This window comes from Kogia breviceps, chromosome 3 (genome assembly GCF_026419965.1).
Source record: "Kogia breviceps isolate mKogBre1 chromosome 3, mKogBre1 haplotype 1, whole genome shotgun sequence".
In the NCBI taxonomy this organism is placed as follows: domain Eukaryota; kingdom Metazoa; phylum Chordata; class Mammalia; order Artiodactyla; family Physeteridae; genus Kogia; species Kogia breviceps.
The window spans coordinates 147181234-147202465 of record NC_081312.1 but is presented as its reverse complement, the minus strand read 5'-3'; the positions used below and the strand labels follow the sequence as shown (position 1 = coordinate 147202465).

Sequence of the window (21232 nt, the reverse complement as noted above, 5' to 3'; positions counted from 1 at the left end):
CCCCTCAAACAATGAACAAACTATAAGATGACATCCTGTGTCCATCAGTGGAGCTTCTGTTACTCTGACTTCCAAGAGGCTGAAAAAAGTCCGTTGTCTTCTTTGGCCTAGAGTGGACAGAGTCCACCTGCATTTGAATGTGAAAGGGAAAAATAGTGGGCCAATCCTGGCCCAGGACTTTTGACAAGGCTGAGATTAGCAACCAACATTTTTTGTATGGCACAACATTCCAGTAGTCAAATTTCCTGCTCGCCACCCAAGCCAAGGACTTGACCTTTGGATTTGTTTTCACCTGATTCAACCCTGGAAACAAAAAAAATCTTTCCCATCAAATCCTAACAAGTAAGTTAATGGTGGAAGTTGGATATTATTGATACCCGCAGATGAATCAGTGCGTTCAATATCCTTTATGTCTCAGCCAAATCAGAGAACCCACTTTCCCAGAGAATAATAATCATTACAGTCCACTGAGTCTTGCTTTTCCAATCGTTTCTGTGGCAGCTGGCTACTGTGAAGTTGTTAGGGAATTGAAAGGAGGCAGCATGGGGAGGGGCAGATGGCTCCTTTGGGTTTATTTCACCAAACACGGCAGCTGTGAAACCCACTAATGTTCCAAGTGTTCATATAAAATTCTTGCAAAAGGGGCCAAGTTAAGGAAGAGCAGCCTTCCTGATGTGTTCCTCTTTTTGTTGCTGTAGAATAAGCTCCTGAGAACATTAAATGCAGATTTGTAAGTAACATATCCAGCCAGCACTTGATCCAAAGTTTAATCAGACTGCAGGAATAAGCTAAAACTGATTATTGCAAGTATTTTCTTTACTAAAATAAAACCCAGAAAGATAGCAACTGACAAGGGAAATAATAAAGCAGTGAAGTGTGGCACTTAATTGGTGAAAGTAATTTTAAGAGCAAAAAGTATTTATTTTTATGATTCGAATGAGACTGTATTGATGTTCATATTTTTTTCTGACCATACAAAATGCTCCAAAGACAACCTACAAATACCACAATGATATGACTAATACATATTAAGATGTCAGGAGATTAAAAAATGGTGGAGTTGAATAATACATTAATTAAAATGTATATACACACATATTCCTGTATGTGTGTTATCAGATAAAAATTAATCATATACTGTAGAATTTTAAAAGTCCATCTGGGGTATCTAAAAATAATATGGAGCCATATTCACATAAAGTATAATTTTTCAATAAAATGTAGAAAATTGTTCAAATGTTTATAACAAATGAGGATTGAGAAAGAAGCAAATCCAAATTTGGGAAAAGAAAATTATTTGGGCTTCTTTTGTTAATAGCTTTTCAATGTGCTATCTGGATTTATAAAGAGCACAGCAGAAATTACCCCATGAAGATTATTTTTTTCTTGAATTTGTCTACGTCCTTGGAATTTCTTTACTTTGAAAGCTTGTAAAATTATAAAATCAAATGAAGATTTATATAATTTCACCAAAGTAGAGGTTCATGTTCACTACATGGAATTACAGAAGATTCCTATGGGGGGTGTGGGCAATACATTCACACGTGTGTGTGTTTTCACATGCATGTAAAAGGAGTCTACTGAGGCTTAATATGGAAGTAAAAGAAAATATACAATGAGACTCATATGCCTCTCTTCAGTGATGCACTGTTAATTGTTGGATTTAATTTGGTTGAAAAATAAGGTTAAATTCTTTATTATTATTGTATTTTTTCTCTGATATTTTTTAAAAAGGCAGATACTGATTTATACTCCCCAACTGTACTGCTACCATTGAGTACTTCTGATGCATCCCACATTACAAATCATTTAGACCAACAGGGAATTCTTAACCATTTTTGTGTCATGAACCCCTTTAACAGTGGGAATGCCAATGAACCCTTTCTCACAATATTTTAAAATGTTGGAAATAAAATACACAGATAACAAATGATATCAATTATACTGAAATATAATCATCAAAATAATTTTTTAAAAATTTATATGTTTCTTTATTAATGTATTAAATAGCAAGAACTAGTGGTGGGCCTAAAAGTTTATGACACTGATAAACATAAATGATACTTTGAGATACTGGCAACAATTATAATGTGACATGAAAATTATCTGTGATGTCTATTGTTGAGAAAGTCACAGGTGTTGCTAATACTGCTGTGAAATGTTCCCTACATTCAAAATGGAAAGAAATACTTGATTTCACTTAGGGTTTAAAAAACCCTCTAAAGTCCCCCATTATACCTCCCAGGTTGTTATATCAATAATGAAAATAATGAACTAATAATTGGATAATGCCTTATGAAAGACGTTCACAAACCAAAATAAATATAAGCATGTCTCTGTATAGATTCATATGTAAAAGGAAAAAAAACATTAAAATTATAATATGCTAACCATTAATGATTATCAACAAATTTTAGAATTCTACTGCTTTTAAAAATGTTTCCTTTATACTATCTGTATTTCTGCGTTTTCTTATTTTTATTGAGGTGAAACTGACATAACATAAAATGAACCATTTCAAAGTGTACAATTCAGTGTCATTTAGTGCATTTACAATGTTGTGCAACCACCAACTCTCTCTAGTTTCACATTTTTTTCATCATCCCTGAAGGACAACCCCATACCCGTAAGCAATCATTCCCCATCTCCTGATAACCACTAATATACTTTCTACCTCTATGAATTTGCTTATTCTTGATATATCATATAAAAAGAATCACAAAATATAAGATCTTTTGCGACTGGCTTCTTTCACTTAGCATAATGTTTCTGAGGTGCATCCAAGTTGTAGCTTGTATCAGTTCCTCATTTGGATAGAATGATAATTTCATTTTATACACCATAATTTGTTTATTCCTTCATCCACTGATGAACATTTGGGTTGTTTCCACCCTTGGGCTATTATAAACAGTGCTGGTACAAACATTCACATACAAGTTTCTGTGTAGATATATGTTCTTATTTCTCTGGGTCTATACCTAGAAGTGAAATTGCAGGTGCATATTATTTTTGCTTTTATTTCCTTTGCTTTAGGAGAGAGATCCCAAAACTATTGCTATGAATTATGTCAAAGAGAGTTCTGCCTATGTTTAAATTCTGAGGAATTGCCAAACTGTTTCCTACAGTGGCTGCACCACTTCATATTCCCACTGGCAATCTATAAGGTTTCCTATGTCTCTGCATCCTTGGCAAACTTGTTCTTTTCCATTTTTTATTATAAATGTCAATGTGATGTGGTATCTCATTGTGATTTTGATTTCCATTTCTCTGATGGCTAACATGTTGATAATCTTTTCATGTGCTTGTTGGCCGTTTGCATATCTTATTTGAAGGAATATCTATTCAAGTCTTTGTCCTTTTAAAAATTGGGTTGTTTGTCTTTTTGTTGTAAGAGTTCTTTATACATTCTGGATATTAAACATTTATGAGATATATAATTTGCAAATAAGTTTTTCCATTCTGTAGGCTGTCATTTCACATTCTTCATAATGTCCTTGGATGGGCAAAAATTGTTAATTTTTATGGAGTCCCATTTATTTTTCTTTTGTTGCTCTGGTTTCTTTTTTATTAGCACAACCATGTGAGAGAGATATATATATATGGATAGATGTATAGATATGGATGTATATAAATATATGTATGTGTAATATACACACACATATATGTAGTTAATGAATAAAAATAAAGCCAGCATTCGCACACATACTAACTTCTCACATCTCTTCTGCAGCATTGTATTAAGTATCATCATCATCACCATGAGGAAACTAAGGCTTTGGTCAATTTAGTGATTTGCCAAAAAGTGCACAAATTAACAGTGGCACAATTTTCTGTCTCTAAATATTGGGCAGTAACATTAGTTTGATACATTAGGAGTGAATAATGAGTCATATGGAATGATTTATGCTTACAGAAGCTAAATATTTTTAAATGTTTTTCCCAGAAGAGGTTTTATGTCTTATCCAAACTTTTTCCAAATTCCTTTTTAGTAGCCATAGATTAAATTATTTTGCATTTTATTGATGTACAATATTATATAAGTTACAGGTGTATAGTATAGTGACTCACAATTTTTAAAGGTTATACTTCATTTATAGTTATTATAAAATGTTGGCTGTAGTTCCTGTGTTGAACAATACATCGTTTAGCTTATTTTACATATAATAGTTTTTACCTCATAATCCTCAACCCCTGTGTTGCCCCTCTCCCCTTCTCTCTCCTCACTGGTAACCACTAGTTTGTTATATCTGTGAGTCTGTTTCTTTATTGTTATATTCACTAGTTTGTTGTATTTTTTAGATTCAACATATAAGTGGTATCATACAATATTTCTCTTTCTCTAACTTATTTCACTTAGCATAATATTCTCTAAATCCATGTTTTTGCAAATGGCAAAATTTCATTCTTTTTTATAGCTGAGTAGTATTCCATTTTGTACATATTGATATATACTACATCTTCTTTATTCATTCAACTGTTGATGGACACTTAGGTTGCATGGCAACTGTAAATAATGCTGCTATGAACTTTGGGGTGCATGTATCTTTTCAAATTAGTGCTTTTGTTTTTTCAGATATATACCCAGGATTGGAATGGCTGGGTCACATAGCAGTTATATTATTAGTCTTTTGAGAAACCTCCTTACTGTTTTCCACAATGGCTGTACCAATTTACATTCCCACCAACAGTGGATGAGGGTTGCCTTTTCTCCACATCCTCACCAACATTTGTTATTTGTGTTCTTTTTGATGATAGCCAATCTGACAGGTGATATCTCATTGTGGGTTTGATTTGCATTTTCCCTGATGAATAGCAATGTTGAGCATCTTTTCATGTGCTTATTGGCCATCTGCACGTCCTCTTTGGAAAAATGTTTATTTTTTAATCAGGTTTCTTTTTTTTTTTTTTTTTTGCGGTGCGCGGGCCTCTCACTGTTGTGCCCTCTCCTGTTGCAGAGCACAGGCTCCAGATGCACAGGCTCAGTGGCTATGGCTCACGGGCCTAGCCGCTCCACGACATGTGGGATCTTCCCAGACCGGGGCATGAACCCGTGTCCCCTGCATTGGCAGGTGGACTCTCAACCACTGCGCCACCAGGGAAGCCCAATCAGTTTGTTTTTTTGATGTTGAGTTGTATGAGCTGTTTGTATATGTTGGACGTTAACCCCCTTTTCAGGCATATCATTTGCAAATATTTTTTCTCATTTAGTAGGCTGTCTTTTTGTCTTGTTGATGGTTTCTTTTGCTGTAAAAGCTTTTAAGTTTAATTAGGTTCCATTTGTTTATTTTTGCTTTTATTTCCTTTGCTTTAGGAGAGAGATCCAAAAACTATTGCTATGAATTATGTCAAAGAGAGTTCTGCCTATGTTTTCTTCTAGCATTTTATGGTTTCTGGTCTTACATTTAGGTCTTTAATCCATTTTGAGTTTATTTTTGTATATAATGTTAGAGAATTACCTAATTTCATTCTTTTAAATGTAGCTGTCCAGTTTCTCCAGTGCCACTTATCGAAGAGACTCTTTTCTCCACTGTATATTCTTGCCTCCTCTGTCATAGATTAAATGACCATAAATGTGTGGGTTTATCTCTGGGCTTCCTATCCTGTTCCATTGATCTATATTTCCGTTTTTCATGCCAATACCATACTGTTTTGATTACTGTAGCTTTGTAGTATAGTCTGAAGTCAGGAAGCATGATTCCTCCAGCTCTGTTCTTCTTTCTCAAGATTGTTTTGGCTACTTGGGGTCTTTTGTGTTTCCATACAAATTTTAAGATTATTTGTTCTAGTTCTGTCAAAAATGCCATTGGTGTTTTGATAGGGATTGCACTGAATCTGTAGATTGTCTTGGGTATTATGGCCATTTTAACAATATCAATTCTTCCAATCCAAAATTAAGGTATATCTTCCCATCTGTTTGTGTCACCTTTAATTTCTTTCATCAGTGTCTTATTGTTTTCCAAGTACAGGTCTTTTACCTCTCTAGGTAGGTTTATTCCTAGGTATCTTACTCTTTTTGATGTGATGGTAAGTGGGATTGTTTCCTTAATTTCTCTTTCTGGCAGTTCATTGTTAGTGTGTAGAATGCAACAGATTTCTGTACATTAATTTTGAATCCTGCAACTTTACCAAATTCATTGATGAGCTCTAGTAGTTTTCTGGTGGCATCTTTAGGATTTTATATGTATAGTATCATGTCACCTGTGAATAGTGACAGTTTTACATCTTCCTTTCCAATTAGGATTCCTTTATTTATTTTTCTTCTCTGATTGTTATGGTTAGGACTTCCAATACTATGTTGAGTAAAAGTGGTGAGAGTGGACATCCTTGCTTTGTTCCTGATCTTAGAGGGAATGCTTTCAGCTTTTCACTGTTGAGTATGATGTTAGCTGTGAGTTTGTCATGTATGGCCTTTATTATGTTGAGGTATGTTCCCTCTATGCCAACTTTCTGGAGAGTTTTTATCATAAATGGGTGTTGAATTTTGTCAAAAGCTTTTTCTCCATCTATTGAGATGATCATATGGTTTTTAGTCTTCTGTTTGTTAATGTGGTATATCAAATTGACTGATTTGCAGATATTGAAAAATCCTTGCATCCCTGGGATAAATCCCACTTGATCATGGTGTATGAGCCTTTTAATGTATTGTTGGATTTGCTTTGCTAACATTTTGTTGAGGATTTTTGCATGTATATTCATCAGTAATATGTAATTTTCCTTTTATGAGATATCTTTGTCTGGTTTTGGTATCAGGGTGATGCTGGCCTCATAGAATGAGTTTGGGGGTGTTCCTTCCTCTGCAATTCTTTGGAATACTTTCAGAAGGATAGGTGTTAACACTTCTCTAAATGTTTGGTAGAATTCATCTATGAAGCTGGTCCTGGACTTTTGTTTGTTGGTATTTTTTAAATTACTGATTAAATTTCATTACTTAATTGGGTAACTGGTCTGTTCAAATTTTCCATTTCTTCTTGGTTCAGTCCTGGGAGATTGTACCTTTCTAAGAATTTGTCCATTTCTTCTAGGTTGTCCATTTTATTGGCATACAGTTTTTCTTAGTAGTCTCTTATAATCTTTTGTATTTCTGTGGTGTTGGTTGTAACTTCGCCTTTTTAATTTCTTTTTTTTTTTTAAATTATTTATTTATTTATTTTTGGCTGTGTTGGGTCTTCGTTTCTGTGCATGGGCTTTCTGTAGTTGCGGCAAGCGGGGGCCACCCTTCATCGCGGTGCGCAGGCCTCTCACTATCGTGGCCTCTCTTGTTGCGGAGCACAAGCTCCAGACATGCAGGCTCAGTAGTTGTGGCTCACGGGCCTAGTTGCTCCGCAGCATGTGGGATCTTCCCAGACCAGGGCTCGAACCCGTGTCCCCTGCATTGGCAGGCAGATTCTCAAGCACTGCACCACCAGGGAAGCCCCTTAATTTCTGATTTTATTGATTTTGGCCCTTTCCCTTTTTTCTTAATGATTCTTGGAAAAAGTTTATCAATTTTATCTTTTCAAAGAATCAGCTTTTAGTTTCATTTATCGTTTCTATTTTTTTTTTTTAGTCTCTGTTTTATTTATTTCTGCTCTGTTCTCTATGATTTCTTTCCTTCTACTAACTTTGAGTTTTGTTTGTTCTTTCTCTACTTCCTTTAGGTGTAAGTTTAAGTTGTTTATTTGAAATTTTTCTTGTTTCCTGAGGTAAGCTTGTATGGCTATACTATCCTCTTACAACTGCTTTTGCTGCATCCTATAGGTTTTGGATCAATATGTTTTCATTTTCATTTGTCTCTAGGTATTTTTTACTTCCTCTCTGATTTCTTCAGTGATTCATTGGTTGTTTAGTAGCATATTGTTTACAAAAGCTAAATATTTTTTAAATTTTTAATTAAATTCAACAAATATTTGTTAATTTCTTCCCATGTGTTAGGTGTTATGCTAGCTTCTGGGAATAGAACAGTGAACATGACAGACACAGCTCTTGCCCTTATGGTGTTTTAGGCTACTGAAGTATGAAATTTTAAGTATGAATTATAAGTACATTGTGCTATGGGAACAAGTAACAAAACTCTCGACTACACTAACTTGTCCTCATCCCTGCCTTCAGCTAAGAGCTTAGAATACTTGTCAGTACATTTGGGCACTTTAGCATAATTCATATACCACATTCTTATATGTTGCCCTATATTTTTTTCAATTTTTTTCAAAGGGATAAACTTTCCATGATTTTATTGGAAGGCCATATGTGATAATTCTAGTATACCTCAGAGTGGCATGCCTTTCATCAGAATAAGAAATAACTGTTGAGCTCAACTAGAGTGGGGACAGGAGGTAAAGAGGGAGAAACAGGGAAACTTTCAGTATAAAATGGTATGGTAATATATGAAGGACTTATATAAGTAATAGTTAATGTTTATTCAGTGCTAACTGCCATTAAGAGATGGTGAGTCTGAGGAGTTAAAAGTTGACTGGGGATAATAAAGTTTGGAAAGAGTAGAACAAGATTCAAACCCAGCAGTACGAATCTCAGGGCTCATGGTCATAACCCCTCTGGATACTAATTTCTACTTAAGACATTGAACTTTGACAATTGTGCAACTATTCAGTAGCTAAACTGCAGACAGACCTCATATGCACAAGTGCGTACATAAAAACTTGCATGCACGTGCACACAATACTACGTGAATCAAAATTATAGTGTAGCTGTGATAACTAGGACCAAGGACAAAAAAATAAAGATTCAAAAAATAGGCAGTAAAACTAAAAATACACATTGAGCAATAACATCAGTAATTATTATAATAAAGAAGACAAGGTGATATAGGAAAAAAGCCCACCCTGTGCTTTAACGCATCCTATTTTTCTTTTCTAAAAACAATCATCCCAAGAGAGTTCCATCTATAATCTACCACAACAAAGTAACGTGGCTTTGAGAAAGTGACACACTGGAGAGACTACTGCCTGTCGGATGCTGCATACACAAAACCTACCTTTAAAACGCATATAATGAAAGTCATACTCGGTTTGTGCTGACAAGGCAGTTGACACAACATAACTTTACCCCTATATCTACAAAGGGGTGAACTTGATGAGAAAACCAAGCAAAACTGCCCCTCAGAATGGTATAGTTGGTAACTAGTGGAATTTTAAATTTTTATTTTATACACTATATACTAAATATACTATTGGGTTGGCCAAAACGTTCATTCAGGTTTTTCTGTTACACCTTATGGAAAAATCTGAACTGACTTTTTGGCCGACCCAACATATACTGCAAAAGAAGAAAACCATCTAAAATTTGTGGACTGGAAAATTACTCCTCCAAGTAGTGACCTTGTGTGATATTTTGGCATGGAAAAGTAGGAATTTAGACACATGATTCTATTCTGTTAGGGAAAATATGACTACATATATCTGGGAAACTGTGCCTTGAATATATCTATATAGACCTCACCTTAAACAATTAAAGGAAACCCAAATCTACAGTAGATTAAACACTGGATGTTTTCTAAAAATACGGCCTATTAGCTATTAGTTGACAAACCTCATCTTATCTCTCTTAATAGTTTTAGGGGTTTTTTTGTTTGTTTGTTTTTTGCGGTACGCGGGCCTCTCACTGCTGTGGCTTCTCCCATTGTGGAGCACAGGCTCCGGACGCGCAGGCTCAGCGGCCATGGCTCACGGGCCCAGCTGCTCCGCGGCATGTGGGATCTTCCCGGACCAGGGCACGAACCCGCGTCCCCTGCATCGGCAGGCGGACTCTCAACTACTGTGCCACCAGGGAAGTCCCAATAATTTTAGCTTTTAAATCTTCTTTTTTTCTTGTACTTTGAAACCACGGAAGAACAAATGCTTCATTTACATGGCATCATAGTAGACTGAATAATTTTATAGCTAACTGCTACTAATGTCACTAAGAAAAAGAAATTAAGAGAGAGGAAATTTAACACCTGTGGTGAAAATAACTCCAAAATGTATTATCTTTTTCCTTTCTTCCTTAATTTCATATTCATAGGCATTGTTCCAATGGTCTGTTTATAAGATGGTTGTTTTAAAACGCAGATTGTGTTTTCCCACAGAAACCATGTCATAACCAGAGGCTGGATCCTCAGGCCACACGGCAGCAGTAAAGCTTCCTGCTCAAGGTCACACAGCTCACATTACCTGAGCAGACACAAGGAGACATGAACAAAAATAGATTTCACATGGACTCTCAGTTCTACCCACTCATTGGCCTTGAACTCCAGGCCCCAAGCCGCTTCTGAGATTTTCTTTGGTCTAGAATCCACCTTGGATATAATGCCTTTAAATATTCTTCCTGAAGCTAGTGCTGGGAAAGAGAAAGCCCAGCTCCCCAGCAGGAGCCACAGGAAGGGGACTGGCAGCTGCCCATAACCTGTGCAAGCATATCTAAGAGCTTCCTGAACAAGGGAAACAATCTCAGCATTTTTTTTCTGGGTGATCATCTTCCCCTGAGTACAGAAAAGACTGCCCTGAGCAGTGACACATAGTTTTGCCTATCCTTCCTTCCCATCAGCTGTTGCTTCTGCTACCAGAGTGCCTGCTGCTAACAGTCTCCCCACTTGCAATTTGCTGTTTCTAATCTGTCATCTGAGAAATCCGATGACTAGGGCTGCTAGAACTGCATGTAAATTGAGAGCCAGGTGCCGAGAGGCAGACCCTCTCTTTCAGGGGAGCAATGCGGGGGTTTCCTGGTAGCCATTTCTTTTCTTCTCAGAGGTTTTCTTATGTAATTCCCTGCTTGACAGTCTCAAAAAGCTGACCTCCATCTGCAGAAGGTGCTCCTGTTGTACGGTACAGTGAAGAACACACCAGAATGAAAGAGAGACACACATTCCAGCGCAAGTGCCCAACACTCAGCCTGGGGACCTTTGGATTCAAAAAATCTCTGTGCTCCATTTCCTCCTTTGCAAAATGGGTATAAACATACAGAGTCAGTGAAGTATAATGAATTAAAATTACAAACTGCTTTAGAATGAGGTGTCAAAATTGTGATCTTTAAAAAGAATGACCATCAGGCTTCCCTGGTGGCGCAGTGGTTAAGAATCCGCCTGCCAATGCAGGGGACACGGGTTCAATCCCTGGTCGGGGAAGATCCCACATGCCACAGAGCAACTAAGCCCACGCACCACAACTACTGAGCCTGTGCCCTAGAGTCCGCGAACCACAACTACTGAGCCCACATACCACAACTACTGAAGTCCACGTGCCTAGAGCCCGTGCTCCACAACAAAGAGAAGCCACTGCAATGAGAAGCCCACGCACCTTAATGAAGAATAGCCCCCGCTTGCCACAACTAGAGAAAGCCCGCGCGCAGAAGCGAAGACCCAACACAGCCAAAAATAAAATAAATAAAATTTAAAAAATTAAAGAGGAAAAAAAAAAAACTACCATCATTCTTAGGGGTCTATAAACTACTGCTGCAAGGCAAATCCAGCCTGTTGTCTGCTTTTGTAACTAAAGTTTTATTGGAACAAAGCCTCACCCACTCCTTTATGTATTGTCAATGGCTTCCGTGCTACATACAAGGGCAGAGTTCAGTAGCTGCAAAAGGGATAGTATGGACCACAAAGCTGAAAATATTTACTCTCCAACCCTTTACAGAAAAAGGTTTTTTGACCTGTCTTATCAATAAATGTTTCATTTTCAAGCAAATAAAGCTTCATTTTTCCCACAAAAAAATTCAGTTGTTTAATATAGAATATTTCACAACACAGGCCATAAGCTTAACAGCAGACCTTCAATAATAATAATATTTATATTTAATAACACACAAGAAATTCATGACACAAGTTTTCTGCTATGTAAATCCATTGCTATGAACAGAAAAGTCCTCAGAATTAATTTAAATTCAATTCTTAAAAGAAAATGAACTAAGAGCAGAGATTTATTTCTGGTATGCATTTTAGGGGAAAAAATCAGTATTACATGATCCCTATTGTGTCTCATAGCAATGAGGGTGACAAAACTGCCCAGAGTTGTAAGTGTCAAATACACTGTGGGAGCTCAAATATTAATCAAAATGACATCTCCAATTTTTTCCCTTCCTAATCAGGCCTAAACATCATGGGACATCTGGTAAATCAATAAGCAAAACTAGATGCCCTCATCACTCCCAACCTGGCGGCACTGCACTTTTAGCCAGAAGACAAGGGGCCCCACTGCTGCATAAATACTCCTCTGCTTTGATTGTTTGCTTCTCCCATGAGATGAGCATGGCCACCTATGATCCCAGACTTCACCCTGGTACATATCTGGCTATGCCACCTGTCACTGAAAAGATACACCTCAGACAATTTCAAGATAAGATAGGCATGGGGGTACGTGGCTCTAGAATATGCTTGTGCATTCTACCAAAGAGAATAAATAAATGAATAAATACATCTCATGAATAAAGTGAGAATAGGTTGTTGTAAAGTGTTTGTGAAAAACTAAAGTTTCATATCCCATCCTCCACACCTGGAGAAAGGTGGCACAGGGACTGACCTATACCCCACCCCCCAACCTTCTGCCAAGGTGGGCTTTTGGTGCAGTTGAGAATTAATTACCTTTGGCTTTAATCCCTTTCCCCTGCCTTTTATTTCTAGGTCTCTTGCCCCCAAATCCTTATCCTGCTGACACCTCCTGTTTCTCTCTCTAGGAGCTCTGGAGTTGCTCTAGTGCTGAAAGATCTGATAAATGCCTGAGTGTCAATTTATTCTCCTCCATGTATTTAGAGGAGGCAGAGGGCTGGAAAAATGGAGCAGAGAATAGGTCTGTTCACACATGGAACCAAGTTTGAACCTTTTAGCAAAGCTAAAAGGAAAAAATGAAGAAAAATTGGCTGGCGTAGAAAATACACAGACATTTACCCAAGGAAGTGAGGTATGCGCCTGTGAACTCCAGAAACCCTAAGGGAGACTTGGAAGAGAAAGCTGAGGGTCTATCTACAGTTGGGCAGCCACGTACTAAGAGCCACTGCAACTGGCCAACGGTAAGATGAACTCATTTGTACTCAGTCTACTGAAGTCCAAGAAAACTTGGGTTGGTTCATTTATTCATGTGCCAGGCATGTCAGTGAACAAGCATATTCTATACCCTCATAGACCTCTTTTCAGCCTAATTGTTTTGGTCTTAGCTGGCATTTTTTTCTCCTAACTTTATGAAACTATAAATGCAAAGTCTTCCTGATCCTGGATTTTCCCAACTTTACAGAAAAAGGATAAAATAGATATCAAGTACAGCAAACATAATGGAAGTATCTTAGCCAGATGAAATACAGCTTGAGAAAGAAAGAGTAGTTCATTAAATTTTAAACAAAATTGGAATTGCTGAGGTTAAAGGCAACTCAAAAACAAAGTCAATACCAGACACAGACTAAAAGACACAACATAGACTTATTCAAAAGGAATGAGTGTGGTAAGGAGTTCAGTTGTCAGCCATCTCCAGAGTGTCTTGGGGCTCAGATGAGATTATCAAGGGGAGGATGCTTTGAAACAGTCAAGAGGAACATCACAAATGTGAAGGCAATGATACAATTATTGGTAACATTTTCACCAATTATAAGCTTGAGTTATGGTTGTTTATAAACTATTACTGTAGATCACCAAGAGATAAACAGCCTCATAGCTTCATTTGGAATAAGTATTCTGTAAGTTAACTGGGCACTTAACATGTGCATATCATTTTATATGGCCATTTTAAAACAAGCTTTTTTTAAATAGGAAACAATATACATAACCAACTATAGGAGATTCCTGAGTTTAAGTATGGTGTGTCCATAATGGCCAATATGTCAATTATTGTCCATTTGACAACCCACTCCATCCTTCCAATACCCTTCTGTGTCCTGTTCTGTGACCCTGGCTGATGCCTAGAACTGAATGTCCTTCTGACTTCCAGTTGGACTAAACTAATGAAGATGATGACTGCAGAAGGAGAGAGAAGAGAATTTCTTCCAACTCTCTCTTTGTCTCAGTATTGCATTTCTGGTGGGAGCTGTTTCTCTTCCATGATCCCAGGGAGTATCTACTCCTCTTTGGCTTCAGCTTAACTGGGTTCCAGTACCACTATTTTCTTGTCTTTCTCTTCAGCCCTAGAGGTGGTAAGAGCTTCCTGATACTGCTACTGTCTGGGTGATGGCCTCACTATCCACTCCTTGTCTGTTCCTTAATCCCTATCCACACCCCTATAAAGAATCGTTTCCTTAAAGTCTCTTCACTTAACCCAGCTGGGTTGACTTCAATTTCTGGCCAAGACTGTGACTGAAATATAATATAGACATATATTTATCGACATAGAAAGATGTCTGACAGAAAATAGATCAAAACATAAATAGCAGCTATCGTTAGGCAGTGGAATAGGATTATTGGGGTTTTTTTATGTTTCTCTGTATTTTTCAACTGTTCTACATTTGATTCTATATCTTGGGAGCATAAAAAGAAATAATACAATTAAAATACGATGTGGGAATAAATAGGGTTTCAAGAAGTACTAGTAGTTTGGCTTCTCTTCTTTACTGCCCACCCCATCAAGAACAGATAATTAAAAGTTGCATAGCCTGAAAGGTGTCCTCGTGGGGCAATGGAACCATGAACACTTATGAGTGCCCAGATTTTTTTTATTCTTGCTAGACTCCATTTTCTAGGAAAAAATATGTTTGATTAGCAAGTATTTACAATTTCACAATTAAAGACAATGCAGTTGCACTATATTTAAAATGGATAACCAACAGGGATGTACTGTGTAGCACAGGGAACTCTGCTCAATATTCTGTAACAATCTAATTGGGAAAAGAATTTGAAAAAGAATAGATACCTGTATATGTGTAACTGAATCACTCTGTTTTATGCCTGAAACTAACACAATGTTGTTAATCAACTATATGCCAATATAAAATAAAAAGTTAAAATAAATAAATAAATACATACATGCCATCATAACCATTAAAAAAAATGCAGTTGCACACATTTATAAGTGTATGTGTTTTACAGATTCATATTTCACTATCACAAATCAAGATTTTGCTGCATTTTTAAATAACATTAATAATAGTTAACTCTTACTAATGACTTGGCATCTACAGGCTCTGTTTACAAGAATTGTAGGTATTTGTTAATTTCATCCTAATAGGAAGACAAGTATTATTACTCCTATTTCATAGGTGAGCAAATTGACATGCAGTGAAGCCAAGTTATTTGTCCAAGATCATACAGTTTTTGCTTGCAGGTCCTGGAGGCAAGTCCAGGCATTACAACCTATTTGATCCATTATACTCAACCACCACTCAGGTTGATAGATTACCTAAGAATTCTAAACTCTCCTAATCTTGTGAATATGTGCAAAGAACAACGGGAGGGGGGCCTCATGTTGGTTCACCACTTACTAGTGTGTAACCTAGCACACTTACAAATCAGAGCAACAAATTCCTCATCCATGCAATGGAGTATAATACCTCTTCTACCTACCCTAGAAGCTGTGATAATCTAATGGGAAATGAGCATGAAAGCCCATCAAAGCTGTAAAGCAAAGCACAAATGTAAGGTGGTATTATCTTGCTTCCTCCGTGTACCATCGTCATTAATACATGAAAGTCAAATGTAAAGAAAATAGCAATTATTTTGGTGAAGTATTGCTCTAAACTATTATATTATAAACTATCCAGTCTGTTCACAACACCCAGCATAAACCCACCACTGATTAATCAATACAAATCATGCAATGGTTTCAGTAAAATGTACTCTCCAGGGCACTCCCTTGACTCACATTCATTCATTACCTCGCTTTATTTGATTTGTTCCCAGCATTGGCTTGAAATGTGTTACTCTCAATCTGAAGTTATATAGTAAAACATTTTTAAAAACTTAAAAGTTCAAACTATACATTCTCTATGCTCTGACATCAAAAGTTCAATGGAACCACTCAGTTTTCAGTTTCCCTGACTCAACATTTTGGAGTTTTGTAATTAATTATATTCCATTATTACTGATCAACAATTAGCTCAAAATGTTGCTGAGATGGTGAGTATGCTGAAGAAAGCAGAATTCAATGACTGAGACTAGTAGTAGGACACTAAATTTCTCTCTTGTTAATAATTAAAGTGGATAACTTACGTTTTTATTTATAGCTTCCAGAAATATCCGGCTCATTCCTGCGCACTGCTCTGTCAGCTAATCATCAGTGGGTTAGGATCTGACTTGGGCCGTTGTGTTTATTTTCCATACACACCTTCAAACGAAGCCATTAAATGCAGCCCAACCAAAGGTAAAAGCAAGTGAGGGCATCACCGTGTCTTTTCTGGAACTCTCCACCCAGCCAAATGCTTTGATGCATAAAGATATAAAGGATGAAAAGAGGTAAAATTTCAATTTACCTGTCTCAATTTCCCAGATGTAAACAGAGTCATCTGCACATCCAACAATTAGAAAGTTCTCGATGGGATGCCATTTTATCATCTTCACAGGGAAAAGGTGCTTTCGGGCGCTCAGGAGGCACCTCCTCCTCTCAAGGTGAAGGAGAGCCACGGAATGGTCACTGCACACACAGCAAATTACCTGATGACTTCGTAGCTATGGAAAAAAAAATGGCATTCTTTGTAAGCTTATAGTCAAATGCTTTCTTTAAAATTAAATCAGATTTTCCCCCCTAGTAACATAAGTTTTTGTTAAAATCCCATTTACAAAATGACAGTTCTGCTTTCTCTAGCACCTCTCCACATAACACTGCACAGGGGAGCTTTAAAAACCAAGTAGATTTTAAATTCAAAGACTATTAGGAAGGTCAAAAGACACAAGTAAAGAGGAGAATTCCAGGCCAGATCTACTTATAAGATAAATGAAGGACTTGATCATCACTCAGCAGATTCAGGCAGTGAGGCAGACATCGGAAATAATGCAGAATAAAATAAACCCCAGAACTAATTTGTTGCCACAAAAAGAAGCTATTTGTAGACACAAGCTTAGGCCCAAGGGTATCATGAGCTGATATCTTCCACTTAGAGCCTCAAAATGTGATTTGGTGCTGTTCCCAGAACTATACAGATTCTAATCCAAACAGGAAACTCAGTGTAGACACAATCTAAAAGAGGTAAGCATTAGATAGTTCCAACTGAATGTACAGCTTCAAAGACACAGGGACCAAAAATAGTCTCACAGGACAAAGATTCTTAAGATACTTTCAAGAACATCAGCATGTGGTTACCTTCAGCATAGCTCAGGACAAAGACTATTCTTGCTGGTGCTGCTGAGACTCATCTAGGAGAGGTTTACAGGGCAGCTTTGTGCCTCACCACGAGGACCACGCATTGATAAGCCCGTCAGTGGGTATGGCTGGGGTGTGGTGAGAAGGGGCAGTGGGTAATTCCTCTGCTATTTTTTCTTTTCTAACCATTCTGCTATGTCGATGCTCCTACTTTCACTAAGGCACCTGGCCAGGCTTTCGTCTGCTATGCTAAAAGCATCAGCTATAGGGTTCCTGAAGAATTTCCCAGGGCCCATCACTGACCTCTTGCTGTGGGGCATTGGGGACCTTGTTATTTTTCCTAATACTTTAAAAGGAGACTACAGAAATTCTGAGCGGGGGCGGGGAATCACAAAATGGCAGGTGTGATATATGAGGAGCCTGGACTTGTAGAATGGGACACGGGTGGCACTGCCCCCCCCCAACTATTACCTCTTGGAGAACCTGCCTGACCCCCAGTTTCTGGAATAGACAGCCCAGTGTACTTCAGGAAACTCACACACACCTACAACACAAGAAAACACACATAACACGTGAACACAGATCCTATGGCCAGGAGTAGACATATACTAGAGACCCACACTAGGCCAATCAGATTCTCTTTTCTAGGCGTTTGAAATTGTAAAGCTAAAATAAGTCATAGGAGGAGGCAAGAAAATGGAGCAATTACAGAAAAGCAGACCATTTGGGGGCAGTGGATTCAAAGAGTAACCTTGGTTTCTGAATTTAAGTTCCACTGTAGGTCCTTGCTCTAGTGCTTTGTCTTGGATGCCTAGGGATTGCCCCTTGTGCCCTTTCAATAAACTCCCTTTTTATTTGACTTTGAATGTGTCCTGATCCTTGGAGTTAAATCATCTATGACTGAGGCAGAAGTATAAGGGGTCAGGAGTGGAACTGACTTGGACTATGGTCCTGGGGCCGAGAGAAAAAAAAATTTTTTTTGAAAAAGGGAGAATGTCAGGAATAAAAGATGTATCAAGGTATCCCAAATCACCACATAGGTTTTTTTTTTTTTTGTGGGGGTGGTCACTTAACTTTGTTTTACTGTTTTGGTTAATCATTTCTGTTCCTGAAATACTGCTTTCATTTTTTCTTACTACAAAAATACAGTGCAAGTTTTCTCTGATTTTACTTTGGAACTGATTTTTCATAACATTACTATGGAGAAATAATTTTTACAAGTCAGTCAACTAACTTATAAACTCAGAAAACTCAAAACTTGTCTGTTGATATTTTATCAAAGATATCAGCTTTATGAAAGCTGAGTTTAAGCTGACATTGCATGAGAAAATTATACCTGAAAGTATTTCCTTTGTTCAGCACAAGGTAGATGCTCCTAAATTTGTTAAAGCTCGTCATTTGTTAAATAAATGAAAGAGTAAACAAAAATCTATTTAAGAAAAAGAAAATGTAACTATCATTATTATTAAATCATTGAAGACAAAAGTTAATTTTAATTTACACTTCCTACATATTTATTTTTCCATTGAGTGTCCATTACTTTTATTTAAAAAGAAAATTCCATTAAAAATTAAGATGTAGAACTAGGAAAAAAAAAGGAACAAACGTATAAGTACTTAAAGAGAATTAACTGACTTTGTAAAGCCAAGAATTGATGAGACCTTTGCTTTAGAACCAAATTATCTGTATAAGCTGTAAAAATAATAAAATGCATAAAACATAAGAAAGGAATTCATAAAAATCATCCAGTTGTATTATGGGTTTTTTTTTTCTTTTCTGTGGAAATATGGGTTATTTTTCCTTACGTTTTTTAAACATTCTGAAATGTTATATGTATAACTTAAATTTATGTGTTATGTTTCACTCTTTATCTTAACTTACTTTGAAATTCTCTGGTGACATCAAAAGACTCGTTACTAAACCAGCTTGCAAAAAGAATTTATGCAAAATTTCTTCAGTAAAGATATCCCACAAGATGACCCATGAGTCCTGGTCCCCAGATACCAGCCAACTTTGGTCTAATTTTGAAGAGAGACCATGTGGATAAAGCAAGGAAGTAACACTGTGGTGATGGCCTTTGAGAATTTTCTGAGGAAGGGAACCTGGAAAACAACCAAACACCAAATAATAAAAAGGAGTTATTTTTGTTCAAGAAATAGTCCTGAGATTTTCTTTTATAAATTTTTAATGTAAGGAAACTACATATAATTAAAGGTAGGGAGTTGACTAAGAAAATTAATGAACAACCCTTGGATTCTCTCAAAAGGCAAGTGCCTCATTATAAGCCAGGTCATGCTTTTGATGGAGCACTAAATCTGGTTGTTCAAAGTCTATTAATTCTTTAAGGATGTTAGCAAGTTACCAATTCCAGTGCCATGAAATAGCAAACTCTGTTCTAAAGGAGAGAACAATTTATACATTTTTTGTCTCTACAAAAATAATCTCAGAACACTACTGCTGTCCTTTAAAACAGCATGACCAGGTCTAGTATAAAAGAAAAGCAAAGTTTCACAGAATATTTTTGCTTTAAAAGATATTACAGATTACCTAGTTCCACCATTTTGTTTTACAGATAAAAGTATCTGAGGCTCAGAGAGGTTAAGTGGCTTGAATCCAAGTGTGAAGAAACACAGCATAATATTTAAGAGCACAGCTTTGCTGTTAAACAAATCTGGCTTTGTTTTTCTCGGTCTATCACTTACTAAATGTGTCACTGTGGACAACTTGCCTTTTCCCTCTAAGCCACAGGTACTGCATCTGAAAAAGTGGTTTAATAACAGCACTTACGGGCTTCCCTGGTGGCGCGGTGGTTGAGAGTCCGCCTGCCGATGCAGAGGACGCGGGTTCGTGCCCCGGTCCGGGAAGATCCCACATGCCGCGGAGCGGCTGGGCCCGTGAGCCATGGCCGCTGAGCCTGCGCGTCCGGAGCCTGTGCTCCGCAACGGGAGAGGCCACAACAGTGAGAGGCCCGCGTACCGCAAAAAAACAAAACCAAAAATAACAGCACTTACGTCACACAAGACTACTGTGTGGAATAAATAAAATAATGTCCATAATTTCTTAGCACTGGCACTTGGTAGGAACCTAGGTGTTTCATACCATACCTGTATTAGAACACAGGCTTACTGACACCCAGTTTCCACACTGCTTCTTCCTTAATTATCAGCTAAACCTAAAAATATTGGAGAGGACCACAGACCACAAACTCTCTTTATTCACATTGAAAATGAGTCCCAAAGAATCATTATTACTTCTATTCCGTCAGGCACCTTCTCGCTTTATATCCACTAGCAAACCAAGATGAATATTAATTCAGATGCTAAAGATCAAATGTAGGTTTCTGCTTGTTTTCAGGATAAGATAAATCAGCCTAGATAAAATATGCTAAGGTCTTAAGCTTTTTTACTAATTTTTAACAGCAGCCATTGAGATGTAAAGTGGTGTATTACCTCTCCTCACTTTATTGCTACTCACTCCTCTATTTCAGTCAATCACTGAACCACTGAAAAGTTAGAACTTTTAGTAAGCAGCCAAAGTAAGCTGAGAACAGCAATAGGCAATGTAACAAGTTTTGGGTTTTTTTTTTTAATTGATATTTGGTCTGTCAGGACCTTGTAGTCTAGTAGGGTCCATACAATGAAAAGTGGTATACAAATTTACCTACACAGCCCCAAATCTCAATCACCTCCTATATTTCTTTCCTTTACATAAGACAACTTACTGCATAATGGTCTTTATTTAAGAGATTTTCGCTGTTGCAATGCACAAAGATATATAAGAATACATTTACATTTCATTACCAAAAAAATTTAAAAATTAAAACAGGAAGATACCACTTTCTCCTGATTGGCAAATATTAAAAAATTGAATAGCACAGTAAGTTGGCTAATGCTGGGGGGTAAAGGCATTCTCATTCCTCTGTGTTAGTGGACACACATGTATATTGATGTACTTTGGAGAACATTTTAAGATATATTTTCAAAATTAAAAATACACATAAAGGTTGATCTAGTAATTCTACTCCTGGAAATTAATACTATACATATACCTAC

At 37.1% G+C, this 21232-nt stretch overlaps 1 protein-coding gene across 1 annotated transcript in view; it reads right to left on the bottom strand.

The window, feature by feature from the left end:
- WDR72 (WD repeat domain 72) overlaps positions 1 to 21232 on the bottom strand; it is a 202426-nt gene that overhangs the window by 155780 nt on the left and 25414 nt on the right. Inside the window, exons 11-12 of the mRNA XM_067030726.1 lie at positions 19062 to 19282; positions 16354 to 16549 (exon numbers count right to left, since the gene is read on the bottom strand). Of these exons, the coding sequence (XP_066886827.1) occupies positions 16354 to 16549; positions 19062 to 19282 (417 nt within the window). The remainder of the gene's footprint in view (positions 1 to 16353; positions 16550 to 19061; positions 19283 to 21232) is intronic.